Source organism: Hippoglossus stenolepis, chromosome 15, assembly GCF_022539355.2.
Source record: "Hippoglossus stenolepis isolate QCI-W04-F060 chromosome 15, HSTE1.2, whole genome shotgun sequence".
NCBI classification, from domain to species: Eukaryota; Metazoa; Chordata; class Actinopteri; order Pleuronectiformes; family Pleuronectidae; genus Hippoglossus; species Hippoglossus stenolepis.
The window spans coordinates 21,232,088-21,254,889 of NC_061497.1; the positions used below are offsets into that span (position 1 = coordinate 21,232,088).

At 42.0% G+C, this 22,802-nt stretch overlaps 2 protein-coding genes across 4 annotated transcripts; both read left to right on the forward strand.

Annotated features, from left to right (window-relative positions):
* Nucleotides 1–1,799: 1,799 nt before the first annotated feature.
* LOC118121873 (smoothelin-like protein 2) lies at nt 1,800–11,580 on the forward strand. Of its 3 annotated transcripts, none has more exons than XM_035178086.2 (14): nt 1,800–1,925; nt 2,065–2,870; nt 7,340–7,400; nt 7,476–7,622; nt 7,855–7,995; nt 8,184–8,315; nt 8,585–8,737; nt 8,828–8,980; nt 9,087–9,149; nt 9,287–9,344; nt 9,454–9,579; nt 9,661–9,775; nt 9,951–10,102; nt 10,979–11,580. In XM_035178086.2, exons 2-14 carry the CDS (start codon nt 2,340–2,342, stop codon nt 11,103–11,105), a joined length of 1,959 nt encoding a protein of 652 aa, XP_035033977.1. In that variant the 5' UTR covers nt 1,800–1,925; nt 2,065–2,339; the 3' UTR covers nt 11,106–11,580. The 3 variants fall into 3 exon arrangements, with proteins under 3 accessions (XP_035033977.1, XP_035033978.1, XP_035033976.1); XM_035178087.2 differs by having other exon boundaries at nt 1,829–1,982; nt 8,828–8,977; XM_035178085.2 differs by having other exon boundaries at nt 1,830–1,982.
* Nucleotides 11,581–12,988: 1,408 nt separating this feature from the next.
* Nucleotides 12,989–22,675, forward strand: LOC118121874 (adapter molecule crk). Its single transcript, XM_035178088.2, has 3 exons — nt 12,989–13,520; nt 15,765–16,357; nt 18,108–22,675. Exons 1-3 carry the CDS (start codon nt 13,301–13,303, stop codon nt 18,240–18,242), a joined length of 948 nt encoding a protein of 315 aa, XP_035033979.1. The 5' UTR covers nt 12,989–13,300; the 3' UTR covers nt 18,243–22,675.
* The last annotated feature ends 127 nt before the right edge of the window (nt 22,676–22,802 follow it).

Genomic DNA, 22,802 nt, shown 5'->3' on the forward strand with positions numbered 1-22,802 from the left:
AGGATTTCACATTTTGTAGCATTTAATTTATATTTTCAAATCATTGCGCAAATTCCCATGATGTTGTTTTTCTACATGGAATCATTTTGAGGATGAAACCCTTTAAAGCATAGACTTGTTCTAGTCTCGACTATGTTTGCTGTGTCTTTTGTTTTTAGAGCTTTTCATCAGTTTTGGCGGATGTGGAAGTTTTTGGAGATTTTAAATCTGCTCTTCACGTTATTCACCTCATTTTCACTCCGGCTGTGTGAATGACGTGAAGGCGGCACCTCCACAACCTTTAACACTTCCCGCCCCACATTATTTTTGATAGCGTTCTAATTTTTTCATACATATCTATCGATCAGATTTGATGCATCTGTCCTTTTTTTTTTTTGTAGCGTGACCTTTTCTGAGGAACTTTGCTATCTGAAAAGAGACTGGACTGTTTTTTTGGAATCTAACTTAAAACAATTGATGTATAAGATGAGTTATGTACTGTAGCTGCAACTAGTGAATTCAGAGCACCCCTTTAAAATTCAATAAATTTGATTTGATAGACCGTTCAGAGGAAGTCTCTGCTTTATTTGACCTGTGTTGTCATGTCTCCTTGTTATGTCTCCTTGATTCCTTTCATTCCCACTCCTCACCTCCTCATGTCTGTTCTGTGTAACCTTGGTGAGTGGGTACGAGCTCCTGTGAGAAGTGAGCAACTGACTGATCCAGGTGCAGCAGGTTGAGGAGTAAAGCTGAACTGTAGATCACCTTAAAGACTCATTAGGTTCAAACGCATTAACATGAAAACCACCTCATTAATTAATCCCCCCATGTGGCTGCAGAGGGCGCTGTCGCTTAGTAAAAGTTGCCTCGTGTTGCTTTAAATAAAAAATACCTTACATGTGTTCGGTGTCTGGTTGTGGTGCCTTCAGGTCTTCATTCAGCTGTAATGCGAATACATGGCCGCTTGGGGGCGCTGGAGGCTCAAACTGACACCAAGAGTTCACAGAATCTTAGACTGGTGTAATGAGCATCTGCTTACAACTGTATCGTACATTACAAACTACTTATGAAATGTTTATACCTTTATATTCATATATTATGAATAGATATATTACATATGTACAATACATTTATTTCCCGACTGTTAGGAGTAGTTACATTTATATTTTTTACGTCGGGTGAGATCCACAGTTATAACTTGAGAGAACGAATGAAAATGGACAAATGAAGAAATGTCGCAGTTGAATGAAAATACCCTGTAAATACATTATTTTAAGAAATGCAGTACACATTCAAAGAGATTACTTGGTGTGGTGAAAATCAGCTGACATTTAATTTTAGATTTAACATACTGGCTGATTCTGACATTACTGGAAATATGTCTCATCTCTATTCGCTGTCTGGTAACCAGTGATTAGCAGAAAACTAATACAAGCAGGTCAGCGTGACGTGTTGGCACCATGAGCCTTAAAGGGTTTTAGGTTTTATTTTAACTGGTATAAAACTGGTATAAAACTTATATTAATTATGTCTGCAGGTTCTCAAAAAAAACTTAAATCTATAAAATCTAAACTACTCAAACTGCTGTATTTACAATCACAGCCTTTATTTGTCTTTAAGCAAAGAAAACATGGTTCTTTATTTGGACTGTGGTACATTTTAAATATTTAAATGAACCCCAGGAATCTGCTGCGCCTCCTGCAGCAAACAGACCAAAAATATTTTAATAATTCCAACCCCTCCTCCCCATTTTGGTTCTTTTCACGCCGCTGTCATGTCCCCAAATACTGAGTCGAACCTGTTGCTCCCAGGCTCGGGGGGGCCACAAATATCTCAAACAACACAGCGAGCAGGGGCAGGAGGGGTGAACGTCCAGGAAACACATAGTAGACACAGCAGCAGCACGGAGGAACGTCTCTGCCACTTCAACAGGATCCTTTTGGAAGGTTAGTCTGACCACGCCGCTGCTCCTCCACACTCTGAGAACCTGATCTGCCCGTGCTGTACGTAATCTCTTTTCCCAGGATGACTGTGTGCATGAGTTTTCTGTGGCTTATAAATAACAGCCGCTCTTGCTTTGACCAGATGAGAGGAGAGAGTAAGAGAATACGCACGATGAGAGAAGTCCTCCATGGAGCTTGATGGGACTTTAGGACCGAGGTATCTTGTGACACCCCCCTAAGTCATCCTTCAAAAAACTATTTGGATCTTGAAGTTTACTGGAAAGCTGACATGGAGCACTGCAGGTAACTCTGAGGGAAGGAGTGAGTAGAAGAAAGACAAGACAAGTAGGAAGGTTTGGTTTCTGAGATCCTCGTCGACCACCCTGCTTCTTAACTGGAAACTCTGGGATCTGAAACATGGATGTCACTACAGAAGGTGTTCAGGACTCCCTGGTTCAATTCAAGTCCACCTTGCAGGCTGCGGTAAAGGAGGTGCACGTGGACGTTAGTGCGTTCAAGCAGCGTATAGAACAGAGGATAGACGAGCTGTGCGTTTCCAATGGCCCCCTGGCCGAGGCGGTGACCCGGCTGGAGGAGGAGAACCTGCAGCTCAGAACCAGGCTGGAGGTTCTCAGCCGCCTGGTGGAGGGTATCGCCGGACTAACAGTCGACAGGAGTCCTGCTGAAGTGAAGGGGAAGAACGAGGGGGGGAAAAGTTTAGAGAATGGACATGCACAAATACAATCCAAGACCCAGGGAGACAAGACGGGTTCGTCTGGGAGGTCCGAAGACAGCCTGTCGAGTCTGTCTTCATACTCTGATCCAGCTGGGTCCAGTGGAGGATCGGGCCACGCTCCTGCTCCTGCTCCTGCTCCTGCTCATGGTGCTGGTCCCAGAAACACCCCGGCACCTCCTCCGTGGAGAGCAAAGAGACATGCTGACCTCAACGTGAGTAAACTTTGTGTTTTTCTACAGCAGACAAAATAAAACTGGTTTCAAACTGCCCCTGGACCGAGGTAGACGAGCGTGATCCGCTTTACTGGTAGTGAATTTATCATATCAACAAGGTGAACACGATGTACAGGGTGTGAGAAAGATGGTCAACAAAGGATCACTGCTGTTTTATTCACTCTGTCTTTGTTCACCTCCAGCTTCCTCCTACTGACACATGCATGAGTGTGAAGGATTACCAGATGCCACCACTCAGCACCTTGGTTTATTATACTGTCATTTTTACAACCCTGTTAAATTATCCCAGCGACAATTGGAGTCTGAGCGATGTACGAGTCGGCCGATACGAACCTTTCACAGACTTAAGATTTATTGAATAGCTGATTTATTGGTATTGAAGGTGTTTTTCTTTCGGCTTCAGGCTCCGGTGAAAATCATTTAATCCTCCATCACAAAACAAGTGAGATTAACATTCAAATGACCTCGGTCACATTACTCTTTAAACCTGGTTTAACTTTCTTCCTCCTGACCCACATGACATCAACACAGTGACCTCACTGAAATGAATCAAGTAGCTGCCGTGTCCACATATTTTTGAACTTTGCCAAAGTATCCGGAGAACTCGACCACGCCGAGGAAATCCAACCCGACTTTCGAGGGGCGACATTTTTTAAAAACTTGTGCTGCGAATATTTGTCGCACCTGACCCTGTACATCTTCCTCTCCTGGGCACATTGTTTTTTAGCTCTGCACCGTGTAGATCATCCGTCAAGAAACCAGCCCTCTCATCCATCAGAGCACGGGGGGGTTACATTCTTCGGCCTAAATGTCGTGACTGTAAATGTGTACGTCCCTGATAGTGTAAGGAAAGCTGTGCCTATAAAATAATAATCCTTGAAAAGATCAGACGTGCTACTAACCCTATACCTCTTCTATAAAAACGTCAGTCTATAAGAATCAGGATTTGCTGGCGAGGGGCCTCGGCGAGAATCTGAGGACTCTGTAATATGTTTGTCTGATGTATATTTAACCTCTGGGGGGGAGACATTGTACAAGCACCGACTTATAGGCTCTGCATCACCTGCCAGGAAATGTTTTCAGCTGGAGACCAATATTAATAACACTTTTAAAATTACACCACTACCTCTATTTATTCTGAAATTACTAAAACCAACGCCCCTCCCTACCCCCCCCATCGCAGCCCGCTATGACCTGCTTCTATAACCACAGGTCCTCCAAAGGCCACGTGTATTTTTGGGTGAGTGATTTGGGACTGCATCTCTGTGGAGGCTCAGCACGCTGCACTCCGACTTCAGCTCATCTTAAAAAACAGCTTATACGGTGAAAACACGCTGCGTGAATGCAGAGGGGCAAGAAGTCTAACTTATCAATTCATAATCGATACCTGCTTATTAAGTTAGTACTGAAACACTGGCCACAAACAGCGAGAGTGCACTGCTTTATATCAAAGCCCAAGTGCTATGGATCTTTGGGGGTCGATGCAGAAACCAATATTGTGGAGTAAAGAATTTCCAATACAGATATCAAGGCCCATCTTCACCTAAAAGCAAATGGCATTGATTCCTACATGATCAAACTCTGAGGACCAAGAAATGTAGCTGATGCCGTTTGATTGATATTTTACATTTTAGGCATAAACTTTGTTAGAATATTATACATTTAAAAAAGCAAATGCAACCAAAGAAATTGAAATTTGTTCAAGAAAATATACACAAATATACGTTTGCATTGTTTATTCTGTCAAATAAAACTTATTTAACATAAATGCAGATACCGACATGTCCATGAAAGGCTCATATCGGCCGATTTATACCGACAGACTGATAAATCGTCAAGCTAATTGTTTTTGCCTTTTTAATGACGTAAACTCACACGTAAACTTTAAGGGTGTATAAATAATTTCCTGTCCTCTGCTCGCTCAGGAATCTCCACCTCTCGAATCTCCGAGTGGAAAGTTAAATTTCCGTTTACGTCTCACACCCCGAGCGGGACGACCAGCTGTCCTGTCGAAACACACGCCCTGCCAACATTCCTCTCCGCTGAGGTCACCCGGCCTTTTCCCAGCCCCCCCCCCACTCTGACGTACGACAAGATAGCCCCCTCATTTAATACTGAGCGTTTTTTATTTTTTATTTGATCTCATCTTTCCTTAGTGGTTTTTAAACTGTTAATATTTTTTTCCGCACAGCTCAGCTAGCGATAGTCGACCTAACTTGGAAATCCAATAGTTTTTGTAACTTTCCAAAACCGACAACAGTTGTCACAACACCACTGATGTGTTCGAGTTGAAATTGTGCCTTTATACAAATTTTCAAGTCTCGTGTTTCCACTAAGCTGAAGCCAAAACGTCTCATGATGTCATATCACTAATGTCCACTAGATGCCAGCTCATGAAAATCTGTCAACGTCCTCCTCCAGTGAATCGTATAAAGTTAATGTTACTTTCACCTCAGCTGAAAACTGCTGAGCAGATTTCCATGACACTTGGTGGAAGCCAACAAACATCTCTAACGGGCTGATCCAGCTTCTTTTTTCACTTTCTTTAACATTGCATTTTTGATATTTTCACCAATTTTCCAGGGAATAATTCATATTTATCAGCGTGCGAAAATCGGTGCAACTTGGTTGAATTCAAAGAGACAGTTGGACTTGTTACAGAAGTATGGGCTCTACTGAGTTATATCTGTTTCCCTAAGTCTCTTCAACTTGTTTCTTCCCGTCCTTTATCTCATATCTGACCTACATTAGCAACGGCAGCTTCCCGAATGTTTCGCACACATCTTTTGATAGGTGCTTGTGTAAACTGTCAGCTAATCGTCTGTGAGCCACTCGGCGCTGGAGCATGAATGATCTGGACTTAGAGTGAAGTTGTGACCTTTAGACTGGTCGGACGTTGTCTGGTCGGACGACATGTGTGCATCTACTCGCTGAAAAGTTAATGCTGGTTTAGTGTTTGACATTTGCAATAATAAAGGTTAAAATGTTAAAATGTTAGGTTTCACTTCTGCACCAATGCACGTGCCTGTATGTGTGTGTGTGTGTGTGTGTGTACGTCTGCATGTTAACATGTTTCTAAGCAGCCCGAGTGACCTGGATGTAAACCCAGAGGTTGACGGGATTAACAGGGTCAGACGGTGATATCATGCTGCAGCTCCTGGAGCCCACAGATCACCACGGTGCTTATCTCCTCCATGGTGACGAGTTGACGGACTGAGTGCAGCGGCTTTATTATGAGGCTGCCAGGCAACTGCAGCAGGTCTCTGGAAAGCAAAAGGTTGCAGAGGGGTGTGTGGGGGGTGTGGGGGGGGCGCTAAATGCAGGACGACGCTTCTGGCTGATACACTGAGGTGCTGTTTGAGCGGCTCAGTCCAACTCCCCGATTTCCAAAGCATCCATTTGGGGCTATATTGGGATGTAAGGAGAGTTGAACGGAAACTCTCGCAAAGGGGCTGATTGCAAATTCTAAAATAGGCTCTCGGAGGGAACATGGGTTTGTTGGCCCCAGCTGTCATGAAAGGAGAAGGTTTCAGCGGGGAACAGCTGAGGAACACACACACACACACACACACACACACACACACACACACACACACACACACACACACACACACACACACACACACACACACACACACACACACACACATCAACAGATTTAAAACTGACATTGTTTTATCTCTGCAGCGCGACAAGAGACTTCTGTTTGTTGGTTGTGAGCGGATCGGTGTTGCTGAGGCAAACACACTCACACTTTCACTTTGCATCACTCACTCCCACGACAGGTTCAAGCTTAAGCCAAATGAAGGAAAGCTGGTTTCACCACTTTGAAAAGTCAGGAAAGCACAACGGAGAAATGGAAATCAATATTAAAGTACTTGAATCTCATTCAATGGAGTGCATATATATATTTCCCAGGGCCCAAAAAAATCCTACATATGATTGTCTAGTACAAATAGCAGAAATATAAAAAAAATACAAAATTCTTCTGAAAGAAATCCTTATTCCCGACCACACCAGTGTTCTTTATTCTGAGAAATTGGTTAAAAATGTAAAACAAACATCTTATCTTATTACACAAAGGGATAAAAAATCCTTGATCCGCTGCTTTGTTCAGATCCACATAAATATGTTATGACTTCTTTCCTTCCACTAAATCTGTTCAGTGTATTTTGCGTAATCCTTTGTTGGAGGCAATAAAAACAAAATGCAATAAACATTACGCTGATGTTAAGTGAACAGACACAAGAAAACAACATAAGCCTGGATCCCTACACGTCTCTGTGTGCATGAGTATAAATCATCTTACTCTTCATAGGAGGATGATGTTTTTTATCACATCACTCCTCCATTACTCTGGTTTCCTCTTTCAGTCCTGGACTTACTCATGAAAACTCTCCAGCCTTTTGAGAATGGCATGTTTTGAACTTCTTGTGTTTCCTGAGTAGGGCACTGACGCGAAGGGAGAGAAGAAAGTCACCGCAGCTCCAGAGGAGAACGGGAAACGAGGTGGGCTGATGGTCTGACAGGTTTCACACCGGTCACCTGACGAGCTGAGCTCACCTGTGGTTCTGCTTTTTTCAGAAAGCTCCTCAGTGGATGTTGGTGATGCAGCTGGAGGTGATGGAGCCGCTCCTCAGTCTCATCAGCCTCTCGCCTCCGTCACCAAACCGAACCCTGAAGTCATCACGAGTTCCCCTCAGACGGCAGCGGAGACACAGAAAGGGACAGGTTGGTCGACTGAAGGTCACATCACCATTTAAATGTTATACAGAATCAAATAAACAACTTTAGAATTTAAGACTATAATTAAACAAATGGTTTATTATATACAAATGAAGTTATTGTGCATTTATACCTGAAAACCTGTAATAATTCATTTTATCATTAGACATGTTGTGTTAAATGTCAAAATACTGTTTATCTTCGCTCCTCAGAACTCAATCCACATTTTCTCTTTCAGAACAGGAAGAATCAGCTTTTCTGAACAAACCCCCCTTTCCGCTCACGTCCATGACAAAAAGCAGCTCCGAGGCTCCTTCTCTCTCCCAGTCTCCAGCCTCTGTGGCTCCAGTAAAACCAGTGGAGTCTGCTGCTAAATGTGGTGAGTGGAGGATTCTAGTTTCTCATGGATGCAGCTGTTTCTCTCGAGTCTCATCCCAGGTGGTCGCCCTCCACGGAGATGTAGATATAATTCATAGACGTTAATAGACTCTCGTCTCAGTGTGTGATTGCTGTTAAACATCCATCACACTTTGACTTCACTCTTTATTCAGATTCTCCCTTTTTCAGATGCTGACGAACCTCTGCCGCATCTGCCCGTCACTGCCATGAAAACCAAACCCGGTCCTGAGGCTCCGCTGAGCTCCAGATCTGCTCAGGGTCCAGCAGCAGAGCCCAGAGCTGCAGAGGCTCCAGCTGCCAGTGAGTTTCACTTGTGGATAGTGGCAGCAAGTGAAGACACGTCGTCCATCTTTATCAGCTGGATAGTTTACTTTGTGTCAGAGGATGGACCAACATTTTAAAATTATTTTATCCTTTTCCAGATATAGTTTTATTTTGTTCAGAGCGTCAACTTCAACTGACACTTTAAACACTTCTAGGTTTGACACAAACATCTTTACATCATATTATTAATTTCTTTTCACTCCATTTGTGCCTAAATTCCCTGTTTTCCATCTCCTCATGTGCAGCTGCACCTGGAGCGAAGGACCCCAGGTCCCAGGTGTCCCAGGAGCAGCCGGGCTCTGGATCTCAGGCTCTGCCTCATCTTGCTCTCACGGCTGTGAATCCTTCGATACCTGAATCCCTGACGACAAAGCGAGGAGGATATCCATTTAGACGTGGTGAGAACATCACGTGGCTGCAATATCCTGATGTTGTCAGATTTAGATTCATCTGTAGATTGTAATGTGCTTTATTTCTTTTTCCGTTAGACGCTGGTGAACCCAAACCACACTTTCCTCTTCCTGCTGCAACCAAACCCAACACAGAGTCTTCGTCATCAGCTTCACCAGCTCAGTCGTCTCCGGGTCTGTCAGCGTCAACGGACCCGACATTGAAACCTGGAGAATATCCCTTTAAACGTAGTGAGTTTCAGGATTTGACTCAGGAGTAAAAGTCGTAGATTATTTTTTCAATTCCTCTATTTCCTTTCATCTCTTCAAAAAATGTGTTTTTTCCTCGTTGATCCAGTGCCAGTTCTGAAAACACCCAGTCCCAGTCTGAAGAGAAGTGTGAGCTTCCCTCAGCCTGCAGGTAAAACACACCCAACCCTCAATAGGCCTGTTTAGAGAAACTGTTCACTGAGGCTTTCAACTTTTCAAATCCGCTGTAGAATCTTTAGTTTTTGTGATTTAATAATTCAAATCTTTTTTGTTTTTCTCCAAATGTAGAAAAATTACTTCCCTCCAAATCCATCATCAAATCTGGTTTCTCACCTAATTTGGACAAGTAAGTTTTAACCATGAATCTTGTTTTGACTGATTATTCACTTTGGTTTGACTGATGCCGTGTCTCTGTCGGTTTAAAGCCACGTGGGCGACTTGTTGTTTCTCCACAGGAAGGCGAACAAACCCGGAGGAGTTGAGTTCAAACAGGACCTGATGAAGTCTCAGACACTCCCCCGCTCCAACGGGGCTCAGGCCAAACGAGCGCTCTTTGAAAGGATGAACTCAGAACCAACCAAGTGAGTGGGACTGAAGTATTTCTCCATCTAATCTTGATCCAGCCATAGATACAAGTGACGAGCTGTTTGTCTCTCGAACAGGCCGAAGGACTCGAAGCCCAAACTGAAGCGCTCTCAGAGCTTCGGAGTCTCCAGTGCCACCGGGATCAAACAGATTCTCTTGGAGTGGTGCCGCTCGAAAACTATTGGATATCAGGTTTGAAAACTGGGAATAAGTTATTGTACATCTTAAATCTGTTATGTTATAACGACTGATTTATCGTTCAGCCAATAAACATCAGCAGATATGAGCCTTTCACAGACACATCTGTGTCCCTGTTCATGAGATGAGATCGGACATGAACACTGAACTGTGTTATTCTCCCTTTCAGAACATAGACATCCAGAACTTCTCGTCCAGCTGGAGCGACGGGATGGCGTTCTGTGCCCTGGTTCACTCTTTCTTCCCTCTGGAGTTTGACTACAACGAACTGAACTCCGCCAACCGCAAACACAACTTAGCGCTGGCGTTCACCACTGCAGAGTAAGCCCAGTGTGTGAGTGTGTGTGTGTGTGTGTGCTGTTGTAACTCAGGTAATTCAGATTTCCAGTAGGAAAGAAGTTTAGTTTGCTGGCAGATGCAAGTTTTGTGATGGAAAATGAAATTTGAGGAACTTGGGATGCTGCAACACGGCCAAAACCAACTTTAAAACACTCATGAAAACTTTAAACAACTTATATCAGAAAGTATTTGAGTCTTAACGAGAAACAGACACAAACTTGACTGTTTCAAAACAAACTCAGGTCTTGAATTTCTTGAGTTCAGACAGAGAGCAGATCTGTGAGGCCCAGTCACACATCTGCATGGCAACATGAAGATATGTTAAAGCAGAGAATATTTAACTTCCACCCTCACAACATCTGGGTTGTGTAGGAGACACTCTAGCCAAAACGTCAATTTTGTTTATGATTTTGAAATAAAGGATAAACAGTAGATATAGTTAAATGAGATAAGATGACGTCACGTAGCACAAGACACTTTCTGTCTTTCGGCCGTCAAACATGACGATTACCCTCATCCTCTCTTTCGATGATCATCAAAAACGAGACATTAGTATTTTTTTCATTTAAATTTTGAACTATAATCGATTCTTTATTTGGCAAAATTATAATCAAATGGCCTTTTGAGTAAATCATTATTTTAGCTGTTTAGCTCCATTGACAACCTCGACCTCTGCTCTCTAGATGAACTGCAGCCACTTCTGGTGGAACAACATTAACAGGCTCTGGTTTAACTGCAGCACAAAGCTGGATGTGCCCTGAAAACGAGTGATTGTTTCATCATATCTATTATTTATTCCATTTGAATCACTTTATATTTTATTCATCTTTATGACCGCATCGTGCTTCTTTGTTTCAGGGAGCAGGCCGACTGTCTCCGCCTGATCGAGGTGGAGGACATGATGGTGATGGGCGACAAGCCAGACCCCATGTGTGTGTTCACATACGTCCAGTCGCTCTACAGCCACCTGAAGACGTTTGAATAACTCTGTATCAGAGTAGATGAAGAAGTCCAGATGTTTTTTAAACCACAGTGTGATGTGAACACTTTTGATCGGCTGAAATAATGTGAAGCCCGAAAATCAGCCTCTGACAATGAAAACCAATAAGAAATCACTGTTGTTCAAATCACTTCAATCCCATTTGATCAGTTTTATACTGTGTGTGTGTGTTCACCCTCATTTCCTTCAGTATTTATTGCAGACAACTGATTCTAAAAATGCTTCGTCTTACGACGTGTGTGGCTCCGATTGTTTCTGTATTTACAAAAAAGGCTTTTTGAAATGAAAGAAGATAAAAGGAAGTGAAAGAAAAAGTTAATAGTTTGTAAAACGGCTGTCGACAGTGATGTGAATGAGTGAAGTTACATATGGGAGATTTATGAAGTGTCGAGATGCTGCAGGAACAATAAATGGAAGTTTTGCCTTTTGAATCTTGAAATAAAGCAGTTTTCTAATGATTCATTATGTTTTTATGATTCTGACCGACGATCAGGACGTAGAGTATAAGTGTGATACTGTAAATATTAAACACTGAATAACGGTGATTAAAGGCGTTTCTACACAACAACGTTTGACACAAAAGGGACAAGAAAACATTTAAAGAAAAATCTAAATCTTAACATTTTAATGACACGGCTGCAGTTATAACTGATGAGTTCAAACATAATCAGGAACTGTTTTGGTAGTTTTTAAAGCAGTTTGATGAAAAAAATCTGTTTTGATTCACTTGAAATGAAATTTTGGGTGTTTCGACTTTCAAAGATGCAGAAAATGTTTCTGAGCAACTTGAACGGATCAGTTTTTACAACTCACCTTTTTCACAGCAGCCAATCACATTAATCACATTCATTAAGGCTCCATCTAAATAGAGTGAAACGGGTCTATTTTCTGATATTTCATAGACTAAAGAGTGATGATATTAATATACTGATATTTTATGGGCTAAACAGTTAATTTATTACTTGAGAAATTAATCAATTGTTAGTGACAGGTGTCTTGAGAAAATGTGGAAGCAAAATAAGAGAATTTAAAAAAAAAATGGCCATACTTATGCAGTGGTATGATTCTGTCTTTATGTTTTAAATAAAGCTTTTAGAAAAAATCATGTATACCAATTTTCAGAATAAGATTTGTTGAAATGAGCTTCAGGGTTATACCACGAGTTTACATCGCCATCTACTGGTGGATTCTGTTTAGTGCACAGTGCCACTGACCAAAAAACGATTTTTAATCAGAATCGGAATTAGAAGGAATTTGCTGGTGGATTTGTACAAGTATAAATATCCAAATAGGAAACAATTTTTTTAATTAAAACTAAAAACACTATGAGCACCAGGGGAGGGATTGTGCAATAAGTTGTAACTTATACTTTCATTTGAACTATTTCAAGAAGCCCAACCAACCAGAGTGAACTTTTAACTGATATCAGGTTTACATAGTGGGATTAATAATAACATAATAATAATAATTCTATCATGACTATTTTCACATAGTCTCATTTAGATTTTGTTCTGTTTGTTTGATGTAAAGAAAAACACTTTTCTGAGATGTTTATAAAAAAATCCCATTTAGCTCAAACACAATCTGCAGAAAAGTTTAATTAGTTGGTTAATTGTGCTGCGTTTACGGCTCCGCGCGAGTTGGACAATCCTCTCACAGCACTTGGATGCTTGAAACTAATACATTCTTTGAGTCACTTCTTAGATTGAAGTATTTACACTCGGTAAAGTAAATTATTTAACAGACGCGCAGGAAACAACGGAGGAGGATTTAAATCAAAACAAACATTTGACTCGTTGAATAAAGTCGGTTCGTGTTCGGGTTTGATTTGCAGCGGGGTTTTTTCTGAAGGGTCCGTGAACGCAGCGCTTCCCGTGGCCCGGGCATCACTTCCGGTAGATGAGGTCAACGTTTCCCCCCTGATCCGCCATTTCAGTCCCGGAGTTTCTTGTTGCACATTAGTTTCAAACAATTTTTGTGATTTCAACGTTTAACCCGAACTGAATCTGCGTTTGAGCCTCAGTGTCAACTCGGTCCGCGGCAACGCCTCGATGCTATTCAGCGGAAGTTGCTAACGCGTTAGCATCGTTTCCCCGGCGGCTGCGCTGGTCGAACCCAAAGTTTCGTGTATGAGTCGCGGGTAGACAGAGGCCTGAAGCCTCGGACGGGATTTCGCAGCCATGGCCGGGAATTTTGACGCCGAAGACCGAGGGAGCTGGTACTGGGGGAGGCTGAGCCGCCAGGAAGGGGTGTCCCTGCTCCAGGGGCAGAGGCACGGGGTGTTCCTGGTCCGGGACTCGATCACCAGCCCCGGGGACTACGTGCTGTCCGTGTCGGAGAACTCCAAAGTGTCCCACTACATCATCAACAGCATCAGCAACAACCGACAGTCCGGCTCAGGTAACGTCCGTTGCTTCGCCCGCTTCACCCGCACGCTCGTCGACTTCACTGCTTAGATTTGTCCTTTTCCCGTCTGGATTTCCAGGATTTAGCCCCATCCCCGCCAAGCCCCATTGACAAAATGTCCACTTTAAAATGATCACAGACAATTCGCCAAAATACGTTCACTTTATCACATGTTTATATCATTTTACTTTTAATCAGAGTGTATTCTTCAAGTCGGCGTGTGTTTAACATCATGTTCTGCACAAATTTGAACAAAATTAAAACTTTATTAACATGTGCTCTCCTCATCCCCCCGCTATTTTGGACGGTGTTGCTAACGAGCTAGCTCCTCCGGTTAAAGCAGAAATCTGACTCAAGTTCCAACACTTATAAATTGAAAGTATCCACGCGTGGCTTTATATATTGTGATCCTCTTGTGTAGTGTATGTAAACACAACCTGGCTGTGTAGAAAGTGAAAGTTACGTTGAAATTGTGTGTTAGCCAAGTCGCATTAAAGTTAGGCGCTTTTTAAATGGAGTCTGGTGAAACTTTTTTTCAGCTAGCTAGCCATCAACAACCACTCTGATTATAAAACCGTTAAACTTTTGGAAAGGGTTTGAATACATGTGTCCCGGGGCGGTGGTGTGTCCGTGTGAAGGCAGCAGCTCAGCGGGCAGAGGTGCAGGGAGGTGGGCTGGGTCCTGCTGCTGCTGCTGCTGGAGGGATTGAATGGAGCTGGGCTGTCACAACTGGAGGATGACTGGTCAGATTGGCGTCTGTGGAATGTCTGTGATCTTGCCCTGGTGACAGACACAGACACAGCCCCTCTCTCAGGTCTGCCACTGTGCACTGGCTGTTGCACAACTCTTCTTCTTGAGGGCGTCCTGAGGATCGGGTAGTTTCCATCGAGTTGTAAATCAACAATCGTGAGCTACTTTAGGAATTCTGTTATTGTTGAACAACATTAAGTGGCTGATGTGTTGGACCGATATCAAAGTTAGATTCATTTTGCAGTGCATTTTGAATGATTTTAGAATATAGGACAAGAAGGTGACTATCCCGTTCGAAGGTCTTCTGCTCAGGTAGATGTTGGCAGCCACCAGCGGATGTTATGGATATAACCGTAGTGTCATCAAGTGTTGTGGCCTCGTAATCAACGCCACAGGCCGAACCTGAGGGTACACGGAGGCTAAAGGTGAATCTGACTGGCTACCGGCTGGTATGGCAGTTCTATGAAAGCCATGTGGCCGCTCAGTAGATCAGACATCATTACCTCTACGTCTTTTTTAAACTAAACACTGTCCCAACATAGGACAAGATGGAGAATATCCCTTGTTCGTTGTGCCGCACTACTTAATGTGGATGTTAGTGACCAACAGCGGAAGTTTGGGTCTTCATTTGTGTATAAGAATAAAATCTGTGAGCAACTTGTAGACCAGTAAAGCACAAGGGATGATTGCTATGATTGTTGTGTGGCCTGGCTCAGGTAACACCCTCTGAAAAACAGATACATCAGAGAATGGACACCACAGAACTTCTTTAATCATCCAGTTTTACAGTCATCACTGAAAAAGGATTTACAAATAAATAAATCCAGGAATACACAACAATTACTTTTTTAAATAAAAATAAATCTTGTGTGCGTTACACGACTCTACAGCATGAAGTGTTGCCAAAAAGGTGATATTTTCGCTAACTCTGGCAAACACACCTACTAATTGCTGAAGCTCTATCCGGTAATATCAGCAGTATTATCTATTATCGGAGCATCTCACTGAATTACCCCAAACCGCAAACATTTGCATTCATTCCCATAAGGTAAACGGCAAAAAAACAACATAACATTATTCCTGTTTGTGACTCTATTCTAGATGTGTGCAGGGTATTTGGGAGGCTCATCGTACCCCTGCTGTGATAATGCTGCTGCTCCATCTGTTCACTTGCTGTCACGAGGCCCACAGCTTGTCGGGGACATCAGATTATTATGGAACATGCATGTTTCTTGTGTATATGATGTAAATGTATAAATGAGAAGTTGCCAAATGGGCCTTTGGTCCTATCATCTGCCCGTTAGTTTCCACAACAGGACATGATTAGACGGTTAATCCTACATTTACAATGTCTGGAAGAGTTGGTCAGTGCTGCCACTCATCATGTACCTTCATGTTCTGTCCACAGATGTCACAGTTTAGTTGATTGGTTTGTTTCACTTGTGTTTTACTTCCCACAAATTCACAAAATCCCTTTTTCTCTGCCAGGTTTGGCTCCTCCTCGGTTTCGGATTGGGGATCAGGAGTTTGACGCGCTGGCGGCGCTGCTGGAGTTTTATAAGATCCACTATCTGGACACCACTACACTCATAGAGCCCGTCAGCAAGGCCAAGGGTTTCGTCCCCTCTGTGGGTGTCCCAGTGCAGCCGGACGAGGCTGAGTTTGTCCGGGCACTGTTTGACTTCCCGGGCAATGATGATGAGGACCTCCCCTTCCGCAAGGGTGACATTCTGCGTGTGCTGGAGAAGCCTGAGGATCAATGGTGGAATGCTGCAAACCAGGAGGGCCGAGCCGGAATGATCCCCGTGCCCTACGTGGAGAAGTACCGGCCTGCCTCGCCCACCAATGCCGGTCTGGGTCCCCCTTCTGTGGGGGCAGGACAGGGGGGGCAAATTGCAGGGGTAGCAGCTAGCACAGACGGAACAGGGGCCTCGCCGCCCACCCCTTTGGGGGACCCAGGCCAGTACGCTCAGCCTGTTGTCAGCACTCAGCTTCCCAACCTACAGAATGGGCCCGTGTTTGCTCGAGCCATTCAGAAGAGGGTGCCCAACGCCTACGACAAGACAGCGCTCGCTCTTGAGGTAGCTATTCCACCCTCCATTCATTCTCTCCTCGACTGTCTTTCTATTAACCTCTTTCACTTCTCTGTTGTCAGTTAGGAAACAGTAGAGGCAGCCTAGATTGTCCTGGTCCTTAATGGCTTACTCATGCATGTGAGCATACACACAGTCTCTTTACAAATGCAAGCTGACAGTGCACATGAAGACACTCACAGTGGGATGTCTTTATATAGAAGGACAGACATGGATCCTGTATAATGGGTCTTCTTTATGTTGGATTAATGTGAATGGTACATTCATTACTGCTGATGAAAAGAGGCACATTGGCTTCAGTTGGTTTCTCAGAGCAAATAAATAAACAGTTTGTTCGGATTAGCGGTGGAGGTTAATAAAGACAGTTTGACAAAGACAACTCGCCCTGGTGGATAATGAGCTAACTGCTAACGTACCGTACATAAACTCCATGGATTACATCGGCAAAGCAGTAGGATTTTTATGTAGTTAAAAATAAGTAGCCAAAGATGGCTTATTCATAGTGGGCTTGATTAATCAGTTGTTTTTTATGAAATGTCAAAAACTGTGCATCACAGTTAAAGTAACATCTTCAAATGTGTGGTTTTGTCTGACCGATTAAGCTGCTTTCAGACGTGCATGGCACCCGGGACATTTTCCCTAAATTTTCCAACGTTTTGCGGGAACTTTACCTGCCAGTGCCCAAAATGTCCGAGTGAGTCATGTGAGAATACATCAAGAAAATGTCCAGAGAATTCAAAGGGAGCGGAACTGGAAAAAAACAAATATCTCAGGATGAAAAAGAGGAGCCATGCACGTAGAGGACGAAGACTTCTACCCCTCACCTGAGTGTCCTGGACATTTTCGTGTTGTTGTGAACACATCTGACCCGCAGAATGTCCTGCTGTGTTCTTAATATGTGAAAGACAAAATGTCCTGACCCAATTTTCTGGACATTTTAACAGTTCAACTTTTGTTTACCATTGATACAAAAAACCGGGAATACTCACATTAGAGAAGTTAAACCCAGAGGATTTTCATAATAGAAAAGTAAATAAAGTAGTTGCTAATTAATTTTCTTTTGAATAACTCATTAAATAATAAAGTAATCCTTTCTAAATAGTGGGGCTTTTCTAAACACAGAGAGAACTGCATTAAGAAGAAAGCAGAATTAAATTAAATACATTTACAGCTAAATTATATTTTATAATTGTAATGACTTCGGCCTCATCTCTTGAATTCCCGTGCTGTCAGTTGTTGAAACTCTGAGTTCTCTCTCTCTCTTTTTCTCTGTGCCACCTCGTTTATTTGAGTCTCCTCAAGAAACGCAGACGCCACCATTTTGTTTGATATAAGAATAATGGAAGACGGTGTATATTTGGTGCTGCTGTGTGAGATGGAGCAGACTGTGATTATGCAACTCTGCTGTTGTTTCAGTGGGACACAGTATATTTGTGCCATCCTCCCAGTTGTAGACGGTGGAGTTAAGATTCAAAGTGCTTTATTTAACAGTAATTTACAACTGGGAGGGATATTCCCTTTTTAATTATCTATTTTGCTGTTCTGCATTTGTAAAAATGAAGATGGGTCAGTCAATTCTACGTCAATACTTTTCTTTCTGCAGGCCTGATAGAATCTGATAGGATCTCGTATCGATAGCTTCGAGTTGCACAAACTGATTCTGCCACAGAGCGGAGAGAGACAGTGTGTCAGCTCCACTTCTATCTCTGCATTCATCCCTGATGTTGTCGTTTCACAGGTGGGAGACATGGTGAAAGTGACCAAGATCAACGTGAACGGCCAGTGGGAGGGCGAGTGCAAGGGCAAACGAGGCCACTTCCCCTTCACCCACGTGCGACTGTTGGAACAACAGCATCCCGATGACGAGAGCTGAGAAACACACGCGCTCCCATCACCTGCGCACACCCCTTCTCTTTTGACCTGTTCAGAAAGATTTATACAAGCACACAGTATATGAACTTACGAGTAAAACCAATGAGGCGCTCCTGACCCTGCCAGCACAACACGTGTGTGGGCTGATGTTGCCTAATGTCGTCTGTCACACTAAGAGTTTACACTAAGGTTAGACTGATATCGGTTTGCCTATATTAGCTTCTTTTTTCAATTCAACGTCACACATCAGTTTTTTTCTTCCTCCTCGACCGTGGCCACATGGAAAGTCTTCAAAACCTGCAATGAAACATTTCCAGCAAGTAGATGGTGACATTTATCGATATTTATTGGTGTCAAATTTCAATTGAAAACACACATGGGAATTCTTTACCTCTGTCCATCCACTACAGAGAGAAGTGTGTTCAGCCGAGTGTAGCTTCATGGCGGTCAACAACTTCCAGTAACTTCAAGGCATTTTCTTTTTTACTTTTTCTGTAATTGTTGTTGAGCAGGCGTAGAGGTAAAACATTGATTTAAGGTTCACTCAAACCTAACCTGGTTGGTTAATGATGACTTTCAGTTTGGGTGTTTGGTCGATGCAGCACAAGGCTCTACCTTTTTGTCTTGTTTCTACGTATTGGGCATTATTTATTACACACTAGATCCAGTAGCCGTCTCAACTAGAAGGGCACTCGGTGGAGAACACACCTCCGCCAAGGCCCAACAGTCCCCTTGATTTCAATCAAGCTGCAGAAACTCAGAGAAACCAGTTCCCTGATTATTTTAATCAAAATCTATGCAACCAAAAAAATTAAGTTTGACATTAAAACAATTTCTTTATCAAAGACCAGGGTTCTTAGTGACTTCACCCTCAAAAGAAGCTTCTAACACTACGAATTTAATCAGGTATGATGGCGATGATAGATATTCAGTGGAAAAGGTATGAAAATTGTCAAATTAAATAGTTTGAATTAGAGTCTGACTGATGTGGACCTTTTTGGGGGCTGATGCCAATACCAATATTTGAGATTTTTAAACTTTCAATACCAAAACATCAGCTGACAAAGGTATATATATTTTTTAAATTGTCTGATTCCGAGGATGTCGTTATCAAACCCTTATGACAAAGAAATGTAATCGAGGCTAGAAAGAAAATACAACCAAATACATACAAAATTGTTCTTCAAATATAAACACAAATGCACATCTTTTCTGCATTGTTTACTCAATCATGAGCATAAAGTCATAACAATACGTCTGTGGAAGATTCATATCGGATGATTTGTGTCAGCTGATGTTTCAGTCCGGCTCTAGTTTGAATATTGATTCGGACAGTTCCAGCTGTATCAGGCACCAGTGACCGATATCAGTCAAACCCTAGTTCACACACCCCAGTATTGAAGTCTGCACTGCACATACAGTTACACAGCAGAGTCGACGCCCCCCCCCTCCCTTCCTGCGTATCCCCGGATGGTTCGTTTCATTCATACACAGAAGGGAAAAAGAACTGATTGCACACCGGAGACACAACGCTCAGCTTCTCTCACAGAATCATGAATCAGTGAGTTTTTTTTTTTTCCAAGTGCCAGACTTTGAACCTCAGAGCAAAACGAGCAAAGACTTTTCCTGACGTCGCGTGGAGGAGGACGGTCCGCCTCGCAAAGACGACGTCACCAACTTACTACATGCTACCCACACTACAAACCAAGTCCTCTTTTTTTGTACTAAAAGTGGAAAATATTATTATAGAATTGACTTTATATGAATATACACACCTTACATGCTAAATACTGTAGAAAACATTTTTCCCTCGCCTGTTATTTTATGTTCCTCTTTTTAAACACTATCGGGCGCCAACATGGATGACTTCAAACGCAGCAGTGTGAAAGAACAAACTGAGCAGCCTGTGGCGGAGGACGGAAGGATTCCCCGAGGGCCCTGTTTAGAAGATGAGAACGAGGGATTTTATTTTTGTCTTCCAGCAAGTTTTTGTTATGAATATCAGTTGCAAATGTCTTTAAGAACAAATCCACCCGAAACACTATGCTTTTTCGTTTTTTATTTAAAAATATTAAAACAGACATGATGCCACTCTGTCATTTCTTCTGCCACTAAAATGCTGTGATTGTCACTTTCTGTAGGTTTATCCTCAGTGAAAACACATGAGATGATTACACATTAATAAACAAGTCTACGGGTCATTATGTCAAAATTAAAATACACTTTTAAATAGTCAGTTTCTCAGCTAAACGTGCTTTCAGGCCTCTTTCTTTTTCTATTAAAGGAGACATATTCTGCTCATATTCAGGTTGATAATTTTAATAAATGTTATTCCGTCAAAGGTTAACAGGCTCTAATGTTCAGGAAACACATCACTGTCCTCAGACTGTGCATTGCTGCTCTTTTCAGCCTCTGTCTGAAGCATTTGGTTCAGACAGAGGTAAATCTCCCTCTGTTGTGATCGGTCAACTAGTTCCAGCGCGTGTAGGACATGTTGCCCTCTGCTCTCCCTTTACCTGACTTTATTAGGGGGCGTGGCAGACTAGCCGCTAAGCATGTGGGTTATCGTGATGACATGATGATGCAGAATTGCCGTTCGGATTACTGGCGAGGTCTTTCAGGGGAAGAGGAGCTCCCTTTACGATGGTCTTTTTAACTTTGCAAAACTTTTACATTCACAATAACAACCTATAACACAAAGAGGAAAGGAAAAACTGAAAAAGCATCATATGTCTCCTTTAACATTATCTTTTGTGTTAGCCGGTTTAAGCTATTGAACACTTAAAAGGTGGTTTTGAAATGGTTGATAAACATTATAAATGGTGATGACACTGAAACACAATTACCAGTGAGAACAACTGTTTTTGAGAGAATTTTTTTAAATGAGATAAAAATTTGGTTGTACTTCACTTTCCGAGTCAGAAACTCGCATGTATAATTTTTGTCCACAAATACATAAATTGTGTTTCTCGCATGCTAACAGTGCTAAACTGCAGTAGGAACATGGTTATTGACGAACCCCAAATAATGAATGTTGAGAAGGAGAACATCACACACAGTCATCAGCATTAGACCTGAACACTTCCTGGATAACACATTCGGTCAAGGGTGCAGGACTTTTAATTATAAGACAGATGTAAAAGAATGAATATCTATATTTCTGCTTTCATACCAACATAGAACACAGAATTTGTAGACGTCCCAAAATGTCATATTGAGTTTATAATGTATTTATAAGTTGTGAAATTTTACACTAATTTGTTTTGTTATTGGGGCTCAAATTTAAGGAAATTATTTTTTGTATCCTACATAAATGTCCCATTTCTTTTTTTTTACCATTATTTGTTGAACATCTCTGAGCCACGTCTGTGGGTCATATGCAGCTCTCTCTGTCTCTCTGTCTCTCTCTCTCTCTCTCTTTCTCTATATATAAACACTTTCCATGGTTCACAGGCCCAAGTTTGTGTGTTTGTTTGTTGAGCTCAGCAAAAATATTGGAATTGATCACATTAATGATTAATATGCTGATAGAAGTCAGCTTTGTGAAACTACACGATTCACTACCTGAGTGCCTCCCTGGTATAAGTGGTATTTAGGTGACCGGTTAACACTAAACGACTGTTGGTGACTAAAGTCAAATGTCTGTAAAGTGCTGCTGCAAATGTGGTGATTGGGGTTCGGTAATATTTTAAAACAGAACAATAAATTTGTGTAACAAAAAACTGAAAATGCAAAATGTGATGTCAACTGTCAAGTGTATTTTATTTGGTTTGATTTTTTGCATAATTTAACATGACATTTTAGAGGAGATTGTTCCTTCTGACACTTCTAATGGAAAGACGTGATTGTGTTTCACAGGTCAGTTCATTCTGACTTTTTAATCTTTGACATATTTGCTTGAATGCCTTCATGCAAAGCGTTACCTGGGTATTGCATTTACATGCCTGGCGCTGACCTCCCACTAATTGTTGCCTTTAAGAGAAAATATTCTCATTTCAAAGTCATTGAAAGACATTATTGTGAGCTGCTGTCCCTTAGCAATTAAGACCAATGAATTTCCCCTAGTCTTTCTTTTTAAATAACACTGATCACGCTACAATATGCACCTTATCTCCTTCACAGCTCAAGAAAACTAATCACATTGAGTTCACAGCTCGAGAAAAAACACATTGAGCCTCAACAATGCCAAATAATGTTTAATTGTTATTATCTATTTTGCTATGATCATTTTTCGATATGTTGCTTTTGTGCCGTTTCACCCTGACTTTGAAGAAGACCGGACAAAGAAAAAGTATGAGGTTTTTTTTAAAGAGAGATTGTACAATATGTCAAAGTGTTATTAAAATATATTATTTGAAGTTACATTTTTTTTTTTTTTTCTCTAGCATGTAATGTGTTAATATACCTAGTCAATAAAAATATACCAAATTTTAAGTCCAGGCTTTAGGTCACTGTCTACTTTCTGTGGGTGTGAAGTTCAATTTAAATACACAGTATTTGTCTTAATGTGGAATTTGAGCTAAATGCAATCTGCTTACGTGTTGCGTCATTTAATTAGAAA